This window comes from Eubalaena glacialis, chromosome 1 (genome assembly GCF_028564815.1).
Source record: "Eubalaena glacialis isolate mEubGla1 chromosome 1, mEubGla1.1.hap2.+ XY, whole genome shotgun sequence".
Taxonomy (NCBI): Eukaryota; Metazoa; Chordata; class Mammalia; order Artiodactyla; family Balaenidae; genus Eubalaena; species Eubalaena glacialis.
Genome location: NC_083716.1, coordinates 14,203,706 through 14,224,137, shown reverse-complemented (window position 1 = coordinate 14,224,137; position 20,432 = coordinate 14,203,706). Strand labels below are relative to the sequence as shown.

At 51.2% G+C, this 20,432-nt stretch overlaps 1 protein-coding gene across 1 annotated transcript in view; it reads right to left on the bottom strand.

The window, feature by feature from the left end:
• The window catches only part of HSPA12A (heat shock protein family A (Hsp70) member 12A), a 67,656-nt gene extending 58,971 nt beyond the window's left edge, over positions 1–8,685 (bottom strand). Inside the window, exon 1 of the mRNA XM_061191030.1 lies at positions 8,523–8,685. Coding sequence (XP_061047013.1) covers positions 8,523–8,565 — 43 coding nt within the window. The 5' untranslated portion in view covers positions 8,566–8,685. The remainder of the gene's footprint in view (positions 1–8,522) is intronic.
• Between the last annotated feature and the right edge of the window lie 11,747 nt (positions 8,686–20,432).

Sequence of the window (20,432 nt, the reverse complement as noted above, 5' to 3'; positions counted from 1 at the left end):
GACAAGGTTGCCCACTCTCACCACTATTATTCAACATAGCTTTGGAAGCTTTAGCCACAGCAATCAGAGAAGAAAAAGAAGTAAGAGGAATCCAAATCAGAAAAGAAGAAGTAAAACTGTCACTGTTTGCAGATGACATGATACTATACATAGAGAATCCTAAAGATGCTACCAGAAAACTACTAGAGCTAATCAATGAATTTGGTAAAGTAGCAGGATACAAAATCAATGCACAGAAATCCCTTGCATTCCTATACACTAGTGATGAAAAATCTGAAAGAGAAATTAAGGAAACACTCCCATCTACTACTGCAACAAAAAGAATAAAATACCTAGGAATAAACCTACCTAAGGAGACAAAGACCTGTATGCAGAAAACTATAAGACACTGATGAAAGAAATTAAAGATGATACAAACAGATGGAGAGATATACCATGTTCTTGGATTGGAAGAATCAACATTGTGAAAATGACTGTACTACCCAAAGCAATCTACAGATTCAATGCAATCCCTATCAAACTACCAATGGCATTTTTCACAGAACTAGAACAAAAAATTTCACAATTTGTATGGACACACAAAAGACCCCAAATAGCCAAAGCAATCTTGAGAAAGAAAAACGGAGCTGGAGGAATCAGGCTCCCGGACTTCAGACTATACTACAAAGCTACAGTAATCAAGGCAGTATGGTACTGGCACAAAAACAGAAATATAGATCAATGGAACAGGATAGAAAGCCCAGAGATAAACTCACACACATATGGTCACCTTATCTTTGATAAAGGAGGCAAGAATATACAATGGAGACAGCCTCTTCAATAAGTGGTGCTGGGAAAACTGGACAGCTACATGTAAAAGAATGAAATTAGAACACTCCCTAACACCATACACAAAAATAAACTCAAAACGGATTAAAGACCTAAATGTAAGGCCAGACACTATAAAACTCTTAGAGGAAAACATAGGCAGAACACTCCATGACATAAATCACAGCAAGATCCTTTTTGACCCACCTCCTAGAGAAATGGAAATAAAAACAAAAATAAACAAATGGAACCTAATGAAACTTAAAAGCTTTTGCACAGCAAAGGAAACCATAAAGAAGACGAAAAGACAACCCTCAGAATGGGAGAAAATATTTGCAAATGAAGCAACTGACAGAGGATTAATCTCCAAAATATACAAGCATGCAGCGCAATATCAAAAAAACAAACAACCCAATCCAAAAATGGGCAGAAGAGACTTAAATAGACATTTCTCCAAAGAAGATATACAGATTGCCAACAAACACATGAAAGAATGCTCAACATCACTAATCATTAGAGAAATGCAAATCAAAACTACAATGAGGTATCACCTCACACCAGTCAGAATGGCCATCATCAAAAAATCCACAAACAATAAATCCTGGAGAGGGTGTGGAGAAAAGGGAACCCTCCTGCACTGTTGGTGGGAATGTAAATTGATACAGCCACTATGGAGAACAGTATGGAGGGTCCTTAAAAAACTAAAACTAGAACTACCATATGACCCAGCAATCCCACTACTGGGCATATACCCTGAGAAAACCATAATTCAAAAAGGGTCATGTACCAAAATGTTCATTGCAGCTCTATTTACAATAGCCAGGACATGGAAGCAACCTAAGTGTCCATCAACAGATGAACGGATAAAGAAGATGTGGCACATATATACAATGGAATGTTACTCAGCCATAAAAAGAAATGAAATTGAGTTATTTGTAGTGAGGTGGATGGACCTAGAGACTGTCATACAGAGTGAAGTAAGTCAGAAAGAGAAAAACAAATACCGTATGCTAACACGTATATATGGAATCTAAAAAAAAAAAAAAAAATGGTTCTGAAGAACCTAAGGGCAGGACAGGAATAAAGATGCAGACATACAGAGTGGACTTCAGGACACAGGGAGGGGGAAGGGTAAGCTGGGACGAAGTGAGAGAGTGGCATGGACATATACACACTACCAAATGTAAAACAGATAGCTAGTGGGAAGCAGCCGCATAGCACAGGGAGATCAGCTCGGTGCTTTGTGACCACCTAGAGGGGTGGGATAGGGAGGGTGGGAGGGAGACGCAAGAGGGAGGAGATATGGGGATATATGTATATGTATAGATGATTCACTTTGTTATACAGCAGAAACTAACACACCATCGTAAAGCAATTATACTCCAATAAAGATGTTAAATAAATAAATAAATAAAATAAAGACCTGGGCCTGCTGGACACGAAGCCGCAGGGCCTGAGGCTCAGGCTGTGTCTGCCCCTTCCCAGCAGTGGGATCTCGTCCAGCCCTTCTTTCCTCTGAGCCTCCTGGACGAAATGCACCCTCTGATAACTGCCCTATCTCCATCCACAGGATTCATAATAATGAACAATAATCGTGGACAACAGCAAGTATTCACCATGAGCCAGGAAGTGTACTCAGCACTTAGCAGGGGTTATGAGAGTAAATAAAATCCACTCTGGGATGGGTACTAAGGTTATTCCCACTTTACAGATGAGGAAACTGAGGTGGGGGGGGGAGTAAGTAAATTGCCCAGAATCCCATTGCTGATGAGTAGTGAAGCTAGGATTGGAATCCAAGCCGACTGCCCTTGTAAAATCCCATTGGAACATTCTCTCTTCCCCACCTGGCCAACCCAGAGCGGCACAGTCTAGTGCAGGGATCCCCAGAGGGAGGGTCCCATTCCCCCGGTGCGCCAGGGACCAGGCAGTCACATTTCACACTAATTCTCGCCCAATTATAAGACTCATTGATGGGCTTTGCAAATATATCCCCAGGCCCCATTTCCCTGGTGGGTCTAATTCCAGAAAATCTGGGAATGAGAATTTTAATGACCTCCCCCCAGGTGATTCCTAAAGCTTTTCCCTTCCTGTTCAAGCCCCTCTTGAGCCTGTTTCCATGAAAGAGTCTGATGCTCCCATGTCCTTGACCTCCTCTAAAACTCTCTAGTCTCCCTCTGTACCCAGAGCGCAGCCTCAGCACAAAACCTTCTGCAGGCAGCAGGATCTGCCTAAAGTGTACTAACTTCATGTGGGTTCCATGCATTTGGGCTATGGTTACCTTCTGTTTGTGGAAATGATACAGGTTTTCTATTTATGGAAGTGATATAAATAAGACTCTTAAAATAAGTGCATTAAAGAAAAACAGTAGGTCAATTTTTAAAATAATACATTATAGTTTGGGTGGTCGGTACAAAAGAGGGGAACCTCAAGTAGCTAAAGACAGACGGAGAAGCAGTTCCCTGAGGATAAGAGGTGCCTGAGGAGGCTTTCCTGACAGCCCTGAGCTCTGTTCTAGCACCACCCCCAAGAGCTAGGTCACCCGGAGGAATGCATTTAATTCCGCTCAGCCTCAGTTTCCCCTTGTGTAAAATCACCCACTTCATGGAGTACTTATGAAGATTTAATGAGATGAGACAGGTGAAGTATTTAACACAGGGCTGGTGCTTAAAACTCCCTGGTGACTCAGACGGTCCAGCACCAGGGAGTGGACCGTGTCTGCAGCTCCCTCCCCTCCACTCCCACGTGCTAAGGTCCCAAGTCTGAAATGCAGACATGTGAAAACTCAGTGACTCTCAAACTTGGCCACTCACCCAAAGAGGTCCTGATATAATAGTTCTGGGATGAGGCCTGGGCACCAGGAATTTTAAAACACTCTCCAAGTGCTTCTAACAGGCAGCCAGGATTAAGAACCACTGTGGTAACTAATCCCAGGGAATGTCCAGTGGCCAAAAAGTGTGGCTCCTGACACCACCTGCTCCAGGACCAGCCCTGGATGACAGCTGTCCTCATTCTTGCTTCCCACCAGTGGACTCTGCAAAGATGGGGAAAGGTGTTCAAAAGCGTTCAAAACAGTTTCCTGCCCATCCGTTATCTCCACTGTTCCCACAACAGACCCAGCAGGCATCATGCACCCCTTTCACAGACCAGGCAAGGAAAGCTTAGGTGGAGTTGACCCGCAGTCTTTGGGCTCCAAAGCCACTTTGCTCCTCCAGCCCTCTGCACCTCTAGTGCACATCTGGACCAAAAGCAGGACTGGGAGTCATTTGCAATAAACGTAACGCAGCAAGGATTTGCAGAGCCCGCTGCGGTGGGGTCAGGGTCGTTTCTGAGCGGTGCTTGCTCTTCTTGGTCGTCTCCTTGGCTCACCCGGCTGTCCTGGCAATGCCCAGACCCGGGTGGGAGGCGATCGCTCCCTGCCACATGCTGCTTATTCATTAAACCCCTGGTTCCTCCCTGCCATTCTAATTATGCGCAGCGATAATAAAGAAGCTTTCTCCCTCACCAAAGAGGCCTATTTATGCGACGAGAGCACTTCGCCCCCACAAGATTGAGTCGTCACTCAAAGCCTTGTTGGAATCAAAGTCGCATCTCTTCAGGGATTGACTGAACCTCACCCACCTCCCCCTCCAGCTTCCGCCCACTCCTGGGCATCCGCGTTTCTAGAAGCGCCACTTCCCTGTGGAGGGGGCAGGATGTGGATGCCATTCCCACTGCTGTGCTCCCTCACAGCTTGCTGACTGAGATTCACTCAACACACAGTAGGACATTTATTGAGCACCTACTATGTGCCTCCCTAAGAGTATGGAAATGAAAGACACAGTCCCTGCCCCTGTTCGGAGAAAAGGGATTGAGAGAAAGAGCACAATCTTTTAGGTTCCATGACCAATTCATATCCCAACTCCAGCATTCATTGGCTGGATGAATAGATTCATTGGCTGGGCAAAGTTACAAAATTTCTCAAAGGCCTCAACTGCCGCATCAAAAAAATGGGGTAATAATAACACCAACCTCCTGGGGCTGTTGGGGGAGTCAGTGGGATATTCCCATAGGAAACTGGAATGAACGCTAGTTGGGATTAGCCATGGTTAGCACCAAAGGCTTTGCCCCACACAGGCAGGATCTCATCCAGATGCAGGAGGCCAGGAAGGCTTCCTGAGAAGTGATACCTGAGCTGAGTTTTGAAGGATGAGCAGGAGTTTGCTAGAGAAAGTGAGGATGTTCCAGACAGGAGGAACTGCATGAGGGCCACAGGAGATGACAGGGCTCTGGGAAACGCAGGAGACGGTGTGGGAAACATGCACAGGGGTGCATCACGGTGACAGGGGACAGAGCTGCAAGGCAGGTGTGGACATGCAAGTGGATCCCATGGCCACAGCCTTAACTAGTGATACCCAGAGCATCACTTCGACTTTTTCTTGGCTCCTTTGGGAGCCGCAACCAGCACCCTTCCACGCCCGTCCGGAGTTTGGTGGCCACAGGAAAGTGGGGCAGCCGCACTCTATTAGTCATGCACTCATTCATGCAGACGCTCCACACAACTCCCGGAGGGCCCAGCACATGCTGCTAGACCACCTCCTAACCCTCACTCAGCCCATTTCCAGATGTGCCACGCTGGCCTGGCAGCTTTCTCCTCAGTGAAATAGGGGTAAAAGTGCCCCCTCCTAGAGTCATTCATCCAATAACAAATGTGATCAGGGCTAAGTGAGATAATTCAGTATTCTCAGGTTTCAATATAAACTAAGTCCTCAATAAACGTCACAATTTAAAATGTTTATTTTTATTACGATTATCTGCCAGGATGGTAAGAATCCCATCTCCAAAGCCCAAAGCACTGCTTCCAGAGGTACCCCCAACCCAGGCAAAACCCCTGCCTGCTGTGCCTCTCCTTCCCTTCCCCCCACCCTGGAGCAAGTGACCTGGTTTCCACTGCCCACACCTAGCCCTGACTCGGTCACCACAGGAGCTAGTCCAGCCTGAACCACCCCAGCCCCCCAGTTCCCCTCATCCTTCTAGGGCGCCACATGTCAACCAACTCAGGTATTGGTGGGGGCAAGACTGAGGGTCATCTCAGCCTTTTTGGTCCAAAGCTCCAGGGGTTAAAGGGTGGACCCTCTGATTCTATAAAGTAACTAATTTAAATGTTCTATTAACGAAATTTGCAAACACATACAAAGCAAATGGAATAGTAATGAACCGTCAGGTACCCACCACCCCGCTTCAATGCCTACCAACCTGCCATTCTTGTTTCACAGGCACGTCCCCCACTTGATTTACTGGGAAAAGTTTTATAGCTTTATGGCCATCCCTTCTAGTATACCCCACCACCCGGCGCTCCCACTGGTCCCAAGTCCCAACACACTTTGATGCCTCTGGCACCGAGAGAGTCCTTGAAATAATCCCCTGAAGAGCAATCATTTTTATGTCCCTAACAGAATGGTAATCACTGGCCCACAGGGGCTATACAGGATGGTGGTGAAGGGCTGGAACCCTGGAATCAGATGGCCTAGGTCCAAATCAATACTCACTAGATATGTGACCTTGGATAGGTCATTCAACCTATGTTTAGATTTCCTACCCAGTAAAAGGGGAATGCTGGTACCAGGTTTCTTGTGTGGCTTTAAGAAATAAAATAATGCATGTTCATTGCCCAGCACAGAATAGGCAATGAGGAAACCTTAGAAATAGACGTGTTAGGTGGTGGGTGAGCAGGCTCTGCTCCTATGAGATACTATTAATAGCTCTCATTTTATAGATGAAGGGATGGAGGCCAGAGAGAAGCAGTGAGCTGCCAGGGACAGCCTGCTCTGTGTCCCAAGTTCATGTGCCTGGAATTGTCACAGCATGCCTTGAACCACAGGTCACTGGAAGTGAAGAAACACTCTAGAATAGATACAGGCAGCAGTGGCAGGTGGCCCAGCACACCCCGCATGTCTCCCCATTCTGGATGGGGAGCTCTCTCAGCCTGAGAAGAGACAACTACACAGTGCCCCTGTGAGTGTGTGTGCAGGGTAGGAGCGCTGAATTCCATTTTTCTAGACAAAGCGGGGGAGGAGGCTGGTACACGTCGCTGCTCACTCTTCTGATTTGACAAATCCTATGGCCAACCTTGCACTGGATATAGCCACCCACCATTCTAGCATGAGAGGCAAGAAACTGCTTCACTAACTTCAGCTTTAGCAATCCTTAGCAGTTCTGATGTCCCTCCTTATCATCCTACTTTTTTTTTTTTTTCCAATTTAAAGGAGAAGGGTGGGGAAAAGATAAATCAATCCAGTTGCTGAGTGATGTTCAGACAAAGACAGCCTCCAGCCCACTGCCCGTGTTTGCCAGCTGAGGAAGGGCAGGGGAGGGGGGCAGATTTGGGATGCTGTATTTAGGCCCCCGCCTGGACTCTCCACGTCCCTTCCAGGAATGAGCCTTGTCAGGATCTCCCCCTCCCCCCAGCACTCCCCCACCACTGCAGTGTCGTGTCGTGTCGGGAGGCACCTCCCAGATCCGCAGGAACAATGGGCTGGGGAGGGGGGCAGGTGCGGCTCGGAGCTCATCAGTGGGCGAGGGGACGCGGCCACAGACAGCAAGACTGTGAGTACACTTCTCGTGGTGGGTGTGCTGCCACCTGAATCAGTTTCCCCAGCTCCGGTGGGGTCCCCGCAGAGCCGAGCGCTCCTTTCCTGGATGAATTTCCCTTACGCCCTAAGCATTTTAATTTCGTCCTCGCTGGGAGGCTTGCCTTGTCGCTCCGGAGGAAGCCCCCGGGCCACGCTCCCCTCCAGCAGCTGCTACTGCCAAGGCCCTGCAGGTCAGGGATGCGCGGCATCCTCCGTGCGCCCAACTTTCCCCACTTGGGACCCACAATCCTGGCCAGCCTGTCCCCTCTGCTGGCGAAAGCCATGATTTATAGCCCTGGGATCCAAGAGCTGCCCCTCCTCTTTCCCCCACTCCCAGGTCCAGTCTCGCTCCTTCCCCTCCCTCCCCCCACTTTCTGAGCCTGAACCACGCTTCCCAAAGAAAGCGGCCCTGGCACATTTGCGAAATGCGAGCGTCTGTCCTCTGCACTGGGCGCCGTCTCCTCCCCCCGAGCCCGGGCAAGAAGGGATAGAGGAGCCCCCGCCGTTTCCCTCCTCCTCAGCCCAGAGAATCCCCGGGGATGGGCGGGGATGGAGAGTGAGATGCAGTTCGGCCCGGAGCTACAGCCGCCACTCCGGGTGCGTCTGTCCGGCCTCGTCGGGGTGAGAGAACAGGTCCAAATCTCTGACCCCCCCTGGTGCCCACCCCCGCCTCGCTGAGTCACGAAAATGAGCCGCTGGGGACACCGGGTCACCCCGAGGCCGGCCGTTTAAATGGCCAGCGCGGGCGTCCCCGCATAGCACGCAGGGGACGCACATGGGGGACGGTTCTCACCCAGACGTGCATTGGGCCCCCACAGGAGGCGACATCCCGCGGCAGGGACAGTGGGGTGTCCGGGTGGGGGCTGCGGTCCTCGCCGCAGTGTCCGCACCCCAGCTGGGAGCGGAGCACGTGACCAGCGCGCCACCCATGGCCCCCTGGACTCCTGGCCCGGCCGCGGTGCTGACCCCGGCCCTGCCTGCTAGGGAAGGGTGGAGCGGGGACGCCTACTTTCCCGCGGCCCGCGAGGGGACTGCGGGGCGCCGAGCGCGCCTCATCCCTCCTCCGGCCGCCCCGCCGCAGCCGCAGGACCCGCACCCTGCGCTCACCTCGGGGCCCAGTGTCGCTGCCGCCGGCCTCCTTGTCCGCCATGGTCGCGCAGCCCCCGCCCGCGAGAGGAGCCTCCGGCGCGGCGCCCGTGCCCGTGCAGGTCCCTGTCCGTGTTCTCGGCGGGCGCTCGGGCCGGGTCTGAGCCGCCGGGTAGCGGGAGCACTGCTCTGACGCGGCCGCCGCCGCAGCTCGGGCTCCTCCCCGTGCTCCTCCAGGGCCCGCCCCGCGCCCCGCCCCGCCCAGCCGGCCCGCCTGGGAAGGAAGGCGCGGCGTCCGGCCCAGCAGGAGAGCCCCGGGTCCTCCCGCCCGGAGCCGCCGCGCCTAGCCGGGCCCCTCCTCTCCGGGGCTCACACCCGAGGCGGCCGCACCCCGGGTGGTGGCGCGGCCCGGGCCCGGTGGCTCGCCAGCCGGCCAGAAGCAGGCGCGCACAGGGCGCTCGGGTGGGCGAGCGGCGGGGACTGGATTTCAGGCCCCCTTGGCCCCGCTACGCGTCAGACCTTTGGAACGGCCGGAGGCTGAAGCCCTACAGCAAGCACTGCACACGCACCCCACTCTCCAGAGGACGCCCGCTCCAGTTTATTTCTCTCCCCTAGGGTCCCAGAGGAGCGGTCAAGGACCCGCGCAAAGGCGGAACCCTCAGGCCGCAGACCGAAGACCTGAGCTGGGGCGGTGCTGTGGGCACCGACGCCGGCGTCCGCCCCCAGGCCGCCTGCCGGACTCCATGGCAACTCGGGACCCGGGAGGCGCTTGCTGCGTGGAGCCTTGCATATATGGGCTCCCACCCGGGCCCTCCTTACAAGTCTGAGAATAACGACATTAATAATTCAGGGCTTGGGAGGTCAGTGATTCATTCTCCCTGTCCTCTGGCTCCACCACACACGTGCCATGGGCACCTGTTCGGTCCTGGCCAGGTGGCTTCTGAGTCCGCTGTGCAAAGAGGCAACCAGGGCCGTGATAAGATTCTAATGATCACAGTCACTGGATCCTTCCCCTTGTGCCTGACACTACGCTAAGAGCTTAAGAGCCTTATCTCATTTTCTCCGAATAACTCTTAGAGTTGGGGACCACAGGTCCCCATTTTGCAGATAAGAAAACTGAGGTTTGAGGGTGTTAAGTGATGATTCCAAGAACACACACAGCAAGTAAGTGCCCAGGCTGGAATCCCCACCTAGGTCAAAAAAACCAGCTTTCCCTCTGCCTTGAGATGGGCCACAACTCCAAAAGGGCACTTAGGGGAGGTGTAATCGTGCAGCCCGTTTATGGAAGAGGGGGTGGGCAGAGGGCTACAGGGAGAGCCCAGAGACTGGGGTCTGCTCAGAGGGTAATGGTCTGGGTGATGAGTTAAAAGGATGAACTTGCCGTCTGTCTGCCTGCATTAAAAATCCCAAATGTACAGTCTCTGACTGTGTGTGAGACCACAGGCAAGTTATTTAACCTCTCCGAGCCTTAGTATTTTCATCTGTGAAATGGGTGCAACAGGAGAACCCACTTCCTAAGACTGAAGAGGGCTAGATGAGATGATGCGTGTAATATGTTTCACTTGGGGTCTGGTGCATGACATGCAGTCCAACAAGTATTAGATATTATTAAGTCACAAGCTTTTTAAAAAGTGGACAATGGCCAGTTGGGTGGGGCAGTGGGCAGTAGGGGCATATGGAAGGGGGGGCTTCCAGAGTAGAGAACAGTGTCTTCCTACAGAGCAGCCTCTCCTTACCAAGGTGGCTTGCTTGCTCAGAGGCAGACCCAAGAGATGGTCTGGAGGCCAAGAGTATGTAGCACCCAAACACAGGCAAGAGGAAGGGTTGAGGCAGCTGTCCAGGTGACAACCTGGACGAGCAGGCTCAGGATGAAGAGTAGAAGGGCCGCCACTGGTCCTGCATCAACCCGAGAGCTGCCTTCCCGGTTCAGCTCATATGTCCCCATTGCGTGAAGATGGCCGGGCTGAGGCTCCCTGGATTGGAATATGAGAGGGCAGGGACAGTCACCAGCACTCTGTCCACTGAACATCAGTGTCACATGGACACATGCCTAGGCAGTGATGCCAGAAAGAGCTTTCTATTAAACATGGTTCTGATTGAGTCTCTCTTGTGCTCAAAACCATGCTGGGCTTCCCTCATCTATGGGAAAAAACCCTGACTCTTTAGAGAGACATGCAACACGTTTCACAATACTAGTGAGCCCAACCTTCCTCTTCTGTAGTCTCTTTCCCAAGAAGCCTTTCCTCCACCAGCCTTCCTCAGCCACGGTCACAAGCTGCCTCTATCTCCATGTTTGGCACCCCCTTCACTTCCCTCCTCCACCTGCCCACATCCAGACATCCTTCAAGGCCCCAGTCCAAAGCCATCAGCCCAAGGACACCTAGGACACCACCCCGCACCCCCAGGCTCCCACGGTATTCTACATACTCACACACCTCTCTTTTTCTCCTCCCTCTATACTGTCTGCTGCCCAGGCTGTACTCAGGAGGCTCCACCGTCTATCTGCAGGGAAGCCCACCTCCACACCCAGGGCTGGACTTTCCTCCAGGGCTCCAGACCTACTGAAAGTCTCCCCAGGGTGCTTCCCAAGCCCTTCCCACTCAACCAAAGCCCGGCTCATCCTCTCCTGCCCTCCCTCCTGGGTGCCTGGTCTCAGTAAAGGCAGCACCACCCTCCAGTCGCCAAGCCACACACCTGGGCATCGGTTTTCAATGCTCTCTCTGCATCCATCCAAGTTTATGCAATCTCCAAGTCAAGTGTTGCCCAGTTGATCTCTCTGTCCTCACGGCCACCTCCTTGTCCAGGCCCCATCAGCTCTCACTGCCTACGGGTCTGCAGGGCCCCCTCACTGGTCGGACCTCTGGCTCCTGTCCTGCCCCCTCAGTCCATTCTTTGGGAATCCAGTCTGCCCTGCCCACCTCTCCAGCTCCATCTCTCCCCTATGACTTCTTTCAATCCCTCCCGCCCACCCCTGTCTCTCTTATGCTGGGATTTCAAACACCTTAAAATGCATTTGAGGTTTGGACCACTCCTCCCCTCATCCTGCTACCACCAGCAACCTGGAGAACTCAGCATGGATCTCCCCAATCCAGGAAGCCTTCCCTGCACCCCCATTCTGGCCTGCGTGCCCCTCTTCAGTGTCCTCATGGCACCCTGTCCCTACCCATCAGGGTCCTGACCCCCGGTGTCAAGACCTTGGCCTTGGCAGCCTGTCAGAACCAGCAGGAAGCCCACAACCCTCGCCCTCCTACCACCTGCTATGGAAAGGCCTTGGGCACCATCTGCCCTCTCCCCTGACCCCCAGCTGCGGTGACAGGAGAGCATGTGAGGCAGATGAGCAATGACATGCAGGTCCTGCCGTGGGCAGAGAGCAGACAGTTTTGATTTTCAGGGAGCATGAAAGGCGAGGCACACTCTGCCTTGGGTTTGCCCTCATGGCTTTAATAAGCATCACAGTAGTTAAGAATCGCCCTGGTGAGCACATGCTCAGCAAGCCAGGTGCTGGGATGGTCTGCACGCACCATCTCACCGAATTGTCGCGGTGGCCCTTGCTGTTTTACAGGAGAGGACATGGAAGCACACGGAGGTTGAGGCGCCTGCTTGTCTTCCTCAGGCTATTAGTAGCAGAGCTGGGATTCAGGGCCAGGCCCGTCTCTTGTCACTGGACATCAGGAAGGGCTCCCTCCATCCTCCTTTGATGCCCATGGTCTCTTCCCTAACAGCTGCCAGAACCCTTCTGCTGCTACCAGATCCTACATGAACTGGCCTCCTGACACCTCCTGACTCTCACGCCTTCAGCTCTCCCCTCCCTCAAGCATAGGTCACCCATCTGAGCATGCCAAACTGGCCCCGCCTCAGGGCCGCTGCCCTCGTTGGTCACAGGCCCCAAGAGCATCACGGGCCTTGCCCCTCCCTTCCTTCGGGCACTGACACCTTCCCAGACCATTCCATCTAAGGCTGCTGCCCCTCCCCACTAGGAATTAAGCTCCATGAGTATAGGATCTCAGACTCTGGGGCTCACCTCTCTGTCCCAGTGACCAGAACAGTGCCTGGCACATGGCAGGCACTCAATAAATGCTTGATGGTGGATGGACTGACTCAGTCAGTGAAACCAGAACACAACAGGCTTTGCCCAGCAGGAAGGACCAAGCCCGCCATCGGGACGTTACACTGACTCCCGGGGGCTCTCTCAGCTGTTTCAGAGCAAGTCAAGTCCAGATTTGTGGGAGGTCACTCGGCAGCAAGTCTCCTCCAGCTCCCCTCCAAAAACCCCTCCTCGCAGTGCTCCCTGTGGATGTCCCACAGCACCCTCCATATACAATTTCTTCTCCACCCTCGGCCACTGGGGCAGTGAGGATGCCCCACCCCACCAGTACCAATTTCAGATCTCAGCTGGACACCTGAGTCCCAAAAAGAGGCCCAGGCCAGAACCAAGTCACCACCTTCTGGTCCCCTCATGCTGGTCACTCCAGCCACATGGGTCTGTCCTCAGGTTCCCAAAAAGCCCATACCTCCACTGGGAGCCCATTCTCCACTCATTTTGCCAGGTAAACCTCTATCCCCCTCCAGGTCTCAGCTTAGATGGCACTTCTTCCAGGAAGCCCTCCAAGACAGCATGAGGCCCTCCTCTGTCCTCTGCACCTGACTCCCCAAGCGTTCCTGTCCTAGCACTTATCACAACTCAGGGGTCAGTGTTATTATTAACCCACTGTATAGATGACAATACCAAGGCCCACCTAGTTAAGAAGCCGCAGAGCTGAGACTAGAACTCTGAGGTGCGCACTTGGGTTGTTCTCGGGTTGTTCCAACTTTAGGCTGCCCATCTCCCCCTCTAGCTGCAGCTCCCCAAGGGTAGGTGGGCCACGGCCACATTTGTAGCTCCCAGACTCTGGCATGGTACCTGAACAGACAGCTAGTTAAATGCTAAAGGCAAGCAGCCTCCTCAGCTTCAGGGCCTCACCTTTCTCATCCTCTCCAGGATCCTCCTCACCCATCCGTCCACAGACACCTCCCGCCAACAGCCTCCCTCTTTGTTCTTTGGTCCAAACAAAGACGTACCCTCCCCCCTCCAATATCAATTCATGCAAATGGAAGCCCAAGCCCAGAGGCCCACCCAGCTAACTACTCCACCAGGCAGCCAGGATACCCTGTCACCTGCACCCACCGCCCACTGTGAAAAGGGCTCGACACACTGGACAAGTGGGGAGTGGGTGGCCGAGGGCAGTGGCTGAGTCCTCCAGCCCCAGCTCAGACGAAACTGCAGAACATTTGCTGATGGATCTACTGCTGAGGGCGCTGGTCCTGTGGACTCATCGGGACATGGGACAGGGGAAGTACAACCGGAGGAAGCAGAATGGAAAAGGGCATAGGTCAGGGGGTCAGCCGGACCAGGGTCCAAATCTGGACTGAGCCCCTCCCTGCCCCCTTCAGGTGACCTGGGGACACACCTCCCTTGGTCTGTTTCTTCATCTATAAAAGGGGTTGATAGTCATAGGTAGGATAATTATGGGAGATAATATATGTAAAACACTCAGCATAGAGCCAGGCTATATATGCCACAGTAAATAGGACTTCTTATTGTTTAATTTGTAAATTTGGACCACAAAAATGCCTACTCCTTGTGTATTATAAATTATAGAATGGATCTAAGCAAAATTTTCTTGGCTGATAAAGACACACAGAAGATACAGGAGTGAGAGGTTTTTTGTTTTTTTTTTTTAATGTTTATCCCAAAAAAAATTCTTTTTAAGTTTGAGAAACACTGATACTCATCCAAAGCTGAGCTTTTATGTATGAAGTTTCCAGTAAAAGCTGCTTTGGACTTTATGATATGGCACCAGAATTTTGTCTATAAACTAAATATCATAAAAGTGACTCCTTTATAGCAAGACCAAGATTCAGATGAGCTAAGGCAACATAAAAACGTACGGGGAAAGCCTGGGCATGTGTCAGGTCCTTGACCTCTGACTTTTAGTACATTTTAAAAATCCAACCTCATAGCCGAATCACGGTGTACAGTTTATACATCCTTTTCCCTTCAATTTCCATCCCATCTGGTGTGAATCAGCCTCTCCATTAATATTGCAAAACACACACCACATATACAACATGGGCTGCTGCATGACTCTTCCAGCGGAAAAATTCGAGGGCCAGAGAAAATTATTTCTCAAGATATTACAATCACTACGACCTGCAGTGTAAACTTTGGAAATGCCTGCTCAGGTAATGAAGGGTTATCCGAATGTTTTTGGTAAATATTTTAAACAGCAGAAGAAACGTCTGTGGTTGCTCTCTCAGCAGCATTCTCAGAACTGCTCAAACCCTGGCCCTGCAAGCTCCTGGTTCATAATAAAATGGAACATTCTGGAAGTCACATCTCAAGGGGGACACTGCAAAGTGAAACAAGGCTCAGAGAAGGAAAATTGAAATGATGGTATGGCCAGGGGAGGTTTCGCAAGAGCCGCAACGAAAGATAGACTATTAGAGCCAAAAGTTTTCGTGTTACAGAGAAAAGCTACTTCTTTCCTCTTCTCTAGCTCACAGCCCAGTGCCCGGCTCACAGTAGGTGCACGATAAATATTTGTTGAAGAAATGAATGAATGGTCAAGTACATCAATAATGGAGTGGAAACTGGGGCGACGCTGAATCTCTTGTTCAAAGTCGCGAGATTGGTGACAGAGCTGGGGCCAGACTCCAGCCCCCTGACTCCCAGCTCAGCTCCACCACAAGCCCACCCCACGCGCGTCCCCCTCTGCAAAAGGCCCAGCAGGAGACGGCTCCTTCTGTGACCGATTGGTGATGACTGACTGGGACTCTGGTAGAGGCACTAAGGCCGTTTCCAGCTCTGTGGAAATGAGCCCGGTAGATGACGATATCCATGTCTTGGTGCCTTGCCCCCCAGGATCCCTCCTCTCTAGCTTTCTAGAATTCTATAACGGGCAAGGTGCACTCTGCACAATGCAAAGATAAATCTGAGCGGATCCAGCCAGGTCCAGCCACCTGCAGCCTCAAAGGCCAAGAAGAGCCCTTGAAAACGCAAATCTCCCCCTAATCATGGTGCTGCCTGGTCACCCACACTCCTACAGCTGCCTGTCTAGATTGTTCTACCCCATCCCAGGGACATATGCCCTAGATAGAGGCAGGCTGGTGTGCCCTCTTGGTCTGCACAGTCGTGCGTTTACTTCCTGGTGCCAGACTCATCGTCACGGTATTTGCCTGGAAAAGAGGCATAGGTAGCACTGGGCTGAAAGCAAAGGAGATCCGTCTTTAGGTCACCAAGTTCCTGAGCTCAGCCTGGTGGCGTCTTATTTCTGGGCCTCGGTTTCCTCACCTGTAAAGTGGGGAGGTTACATTAAGGTGCTTTTAAGTCTTTCCTAAGGGCCCATGAAAAGATGTCCTTCAGTTCTGAAAGCTGTAGACCTTCATTTACTCCTTCTACAGATATTTACTGAGGTTTTACTACGTACCAGGCACTGTTCAAAACAGCCAAAATTTATACTCTTGGCCAGCAAGTCTCTATCTTTATTTGGGGGAAAGGGTGTCACAAACCCTCTTGGGAAACAGAGCTGTGACTCTCCTCCCCAGAACCATGCACAGATTTGTACTCACCCCCCACCCCCACCCCATATAGCTCCAGGGTCTCAGCACCCTGAAGCCCAGCCGAGGACTCTTAGATGTCAGATTAAGAGCCAAACTCCAAAGCCTCTGCTGCTTGGCAATGAAACAAAACGGTGGCTTTTCTGCCGGTGGGGTGGGTGGGGGAGGCCGTGTCATGACGCAGCTTGTGATGGCGAGGGCTCTGGCATCACACAGGCCTGGGTGACCCTGGTCAGGTTATACACCTTCTCACAGGCTCCACCTCTCCCTGTAAAACGTGGATACTCATGGCATCAACCTCACACGGTAGGAAGATCATTGGGGACAGTGCAGGTGGAGCGCTCAGCGTCCGGCCCAGAGCCAGCACCCCCCGGCAGCAGCTGGGCCTGACACAAGCCGAACCGTTGCACCAGGCCTGGCCCTTCGACCGGCACCTCCCTCCAGTCCCAACCTCAGATTTGCTCATCCTCACTCCCTTTATTAGAAAATTGCAGATCCATATGCTTGAGATGGATTTCCAATCTGGACAAAGCTCCAGGCCGTGTGAGAATAAAGCACAGGCATCTTGACCTAAGTGAGGAGATGGAGAACTGTGGGGTCTTTGAGGACTTCGTGGATTCAGGAAAAAGAAACAGCCTGTGGCTATAAGCTCTCTTAAGTCCTGTCTTCTTCTCCACATCTCCCTTTGGTTTTTACTTTCCCTTGGCCTTTTTCCTCATTAACAGATGAGTGATGAGCATCCCACCTCTGCACGGCCAGCATCACCGGCACAGACCACCTCTTTCATCTCCTATCAGCTTCAGTCCCCTGAGCCCTCCAGCCACTACTCTCGTGTCCCCTTCAGTCCAGCTTCTGAAGCCGCCTGAGGGATAGCTGGAACGTTTGCAGAGATCCACATTTCCTCTGGCCATAACCCCTCCGAAGACTTCCCACTGGAATTAGGATCAAACCCGTACCTGTTTCCCAGGCCTATGAGGCCCTGCAGATGTAGCCGTGTCCACCCTACCAGCCTTATCCCGGTCACACCCCTGTTCCCTTCTCCGACTCCTGGCCCTCTGCTAGCCCATATGACATATTTGCAACAATTAGAACAAGGGGCCCCTTTCTTAAGACACTTCACTTCCAACTGCTGGAAAACCAGCCTAATATGCTTAGTCGAAATAACATACTCATTCCATGTGCCAGAAAATGGAAGTAAAAAAATATGCTGACCCACAATGTCTAGGATGCCTCCCAGGGTTGATCAGTTCACAACCTGCCCATACTACTATGGTCCTTTAGCAGGCCCAGCTCTTCCTGCCTCACCCTCTGCTGACCTCTGCCCCCACCTCCACCCCTGCTTTACATCATCTGACTGGCTCACCTTAAAGGTCAGCTCCTCGGAGAAGCCCTCCCTGGCCTCACCTGTTGTTCCCTGTCTTATCATGCCACCCCATTTCTCCATGGCACACACATACTTTAAAGTCATTTTGCTTATTTGTTTATTGTGAGCCTCCCCTGCTAGGCTATAATCTCCATGTGGGCAGTAGTAATAATGAACATTTATTAAGCACTTGCTGTGTGCTAGACACTGCTGGACACTTTACTTCTATTGCCCCATTCAAACTTCACCGCAATGCGGAAGAGGAAACTATATTATTATTGTCCCCATTTTACAGACAAGGAAACTGAGGGCCACCATGGCTACCCAGGGAGTAAGCAGCAGAGTCAGAATTTGCACCTGGGCAGGCTGAGCTCAGTAGAGTGCCTGGGTCTATCCTGCATCCCATGGAGAGTTGTGCAGGACTGTGTCCCCACACCTAGCCTGGCACCTGGCACCTAGCAGGGCCTCAAGAAACATGTTGAATGAATGAACAAATCATCGAATCTGGAAGGCAGAATTATAGTTTAAAAAGCACCCTCACTCTCACTTGAATCATAAAGCACTCGCAGGGAGGCGTCACTATTCTCAAAATTTTTAGGATGAAAAAATGGAAGGCCTGGTGAGATCATGAGTAACCTTGGCTGAGATCATAAATCTAAGGGGCTGTTTTAAGCCATTCGTTTATTTTTGTGTTTTATTTTAAAATTGCATGTATAGTTTGCACTGTATTCAGTGATATACTTGCATTTGTTTTCTAAACAAAACTAACATCTCAAATTTATATTACTTGTTTTTAAAATGTCTTATTGCAGAAAATTTCAAGCATCAACACAAGTAGAGAGAATGATATAATGAACCCCCAAGTACCTATCACCCAAATTACTTAATTTTTAAAAGCTAACTCTCCCAGGAAGAATTCACAGTAGCTGTCATTTACACGCTTTGTGTAAATATGCTCATTTAATGTTCACAGCCCTTCCTCTAAGAAGTATAAATTAATATCAGTGTATATTTACAGATGGGGACATTAAGGGTAGGGAGGTCAAGTCAATTGCTGGAAGTCTTGGAGCTAGAAGAGGCAGAGCCAGGAGTCACCCAGAGCCGGCCAGCTACTTGGCAGTAAAGTACATGCTCTTAAACAAGTCAAGTCAAGGAAATGGGTCCATGTCCTCTTCCTTCTTTACCTAAAGTTTGCATTAAAGTTGCACCATTTCCAAAAGCATCCCACTCCCAATCAGCTAAGACACCTGGCCATCCATTCATCCTCTCTTGCCTTCTTTCCCATTCATTCTCCAGTTCCATCAGACACGTGCCAGACCCCTCACTGTGCTGAGACACAAAGTCTAGCCAGACATGGACCTAGCCCTCTAGGAGCTCCTAGTCTCAGTGGAAAGGAGAGAAACAGACAGGCATAACCAAAATTCAAGCAGACGCTGACCAGTACCCAGGCATGCAAAATTTATAAGATATATGCTCTGGGCCTCACCCACCCTCTCTCTCCTCCACCAGGAAGCAAGGCCCTGCAGGGCAGGGGGCAGGGAGCAGAGTGGTTAAGGCATGTGGATTTGGGAGTTGGATTACACTTGGGTTTGAATTCCAGCTCCATCCTTTTCTAGCTGTGTGGCCTTGGGTAAGTCATCCATCCTCTCTGAATAACTTGTGAAAGAGGATTGATAAAACCACATATTCTAGAGCCATTGGAGCATTACATTAGATAATGCTTAACCCAGTTTCTTCAACAAAGGAAGTTTTCCATCAACATTGGCCGTTACAATTGGCTGTTACTCACAACCAGTTCCCAGTAATGAGTGAGGCAGCTTTGTAAAAGAGTGTACACTTTTCCCAGTAGGATGCTTTTCTTAATCACCCTCTCCTCAGAAAATCTGTAAATTTGGAAAATAAAATAAAATAACTTCTTAGCCTTCCTACTCAGCTGGCCAAGGTTTTCGGCCACTTGTGAGAAGAACAATCTGGTGGTCAGTGGAGCAAGGACAAAGATGCCCTGATGTTTCCCAGCCCCGTGCTGGCACACACCCATTATTCTACAAGCAAACCTATGGCCAGCAGGAGCCAAAGATCAGGCTCAGGCCATCCTGGGTCCCATCCAGCCTCTCTCCAGGACTTCCTCCCAGGTTGATAAGGACCAAGAGGATCCCAGAAGGACACCAGGGATCCTGGGACACACAGAAGGCACTTTGCCAACAGAGCTTATCACTATGTCGTAGTGGGACAAGCACCAGACCTGGCCTCAGGACCCCTGGCTCCAAGAGCCAGGTGCTGCACATATTTGCTGTGTGGTTTTGGGCAGGTCACCAAGCCCTCTGATGCCCAGTCTCCCCATCTGTACAACACAGATAAAAATCACACTTATTGCTCATGCCTCATCATGCCTGTCACAGACCTGCAGTGGAATCCCAGCTTTGCCACTTTTGTGATCTTAGTTACTCTAAGCCTTACTTTTGTCATCTGTGAAATGGTAATAATGATTGCCCCCACCTTCCAGTGCTGTTGAGAAGATTAAATGAGGCAATGTGTGTAGGGTGCTTGGCCCAGGGGCTGGCACACAGTAAGTGTTCGGTGATAGAGAATGGATGCTCCATGGTAAAGAATGACCATAACACCGAGTTTCCTCTTCATCATCATCAGTTCCCTCTGTGTTTGCTTATTTTATGCTGGACACCAAGCCAAGCACTTGACTTGAGGTATTTCATTTCGTCTTCACAATAGAGCAGGCCTCACGCACAGGACTGGAGCAGCTCTCTTGGGCAACACAGTGGGTCCACAAGCCAGGCTCTCCCTGCCCCACCCCGGCATGGGTCTGCTACATACAATTCAGGCACCAATGGCTACACAGCCAGGTAACGGACCTAAAACTGTCCCCCCAAAGGCCCTCCCAAGCTGGCAGGAGAAGGGGGGCAGAGAAGGAAGTAGGCTTCTGCAATAACAAGTCTGCCCCTAGACAGTCTTCACCT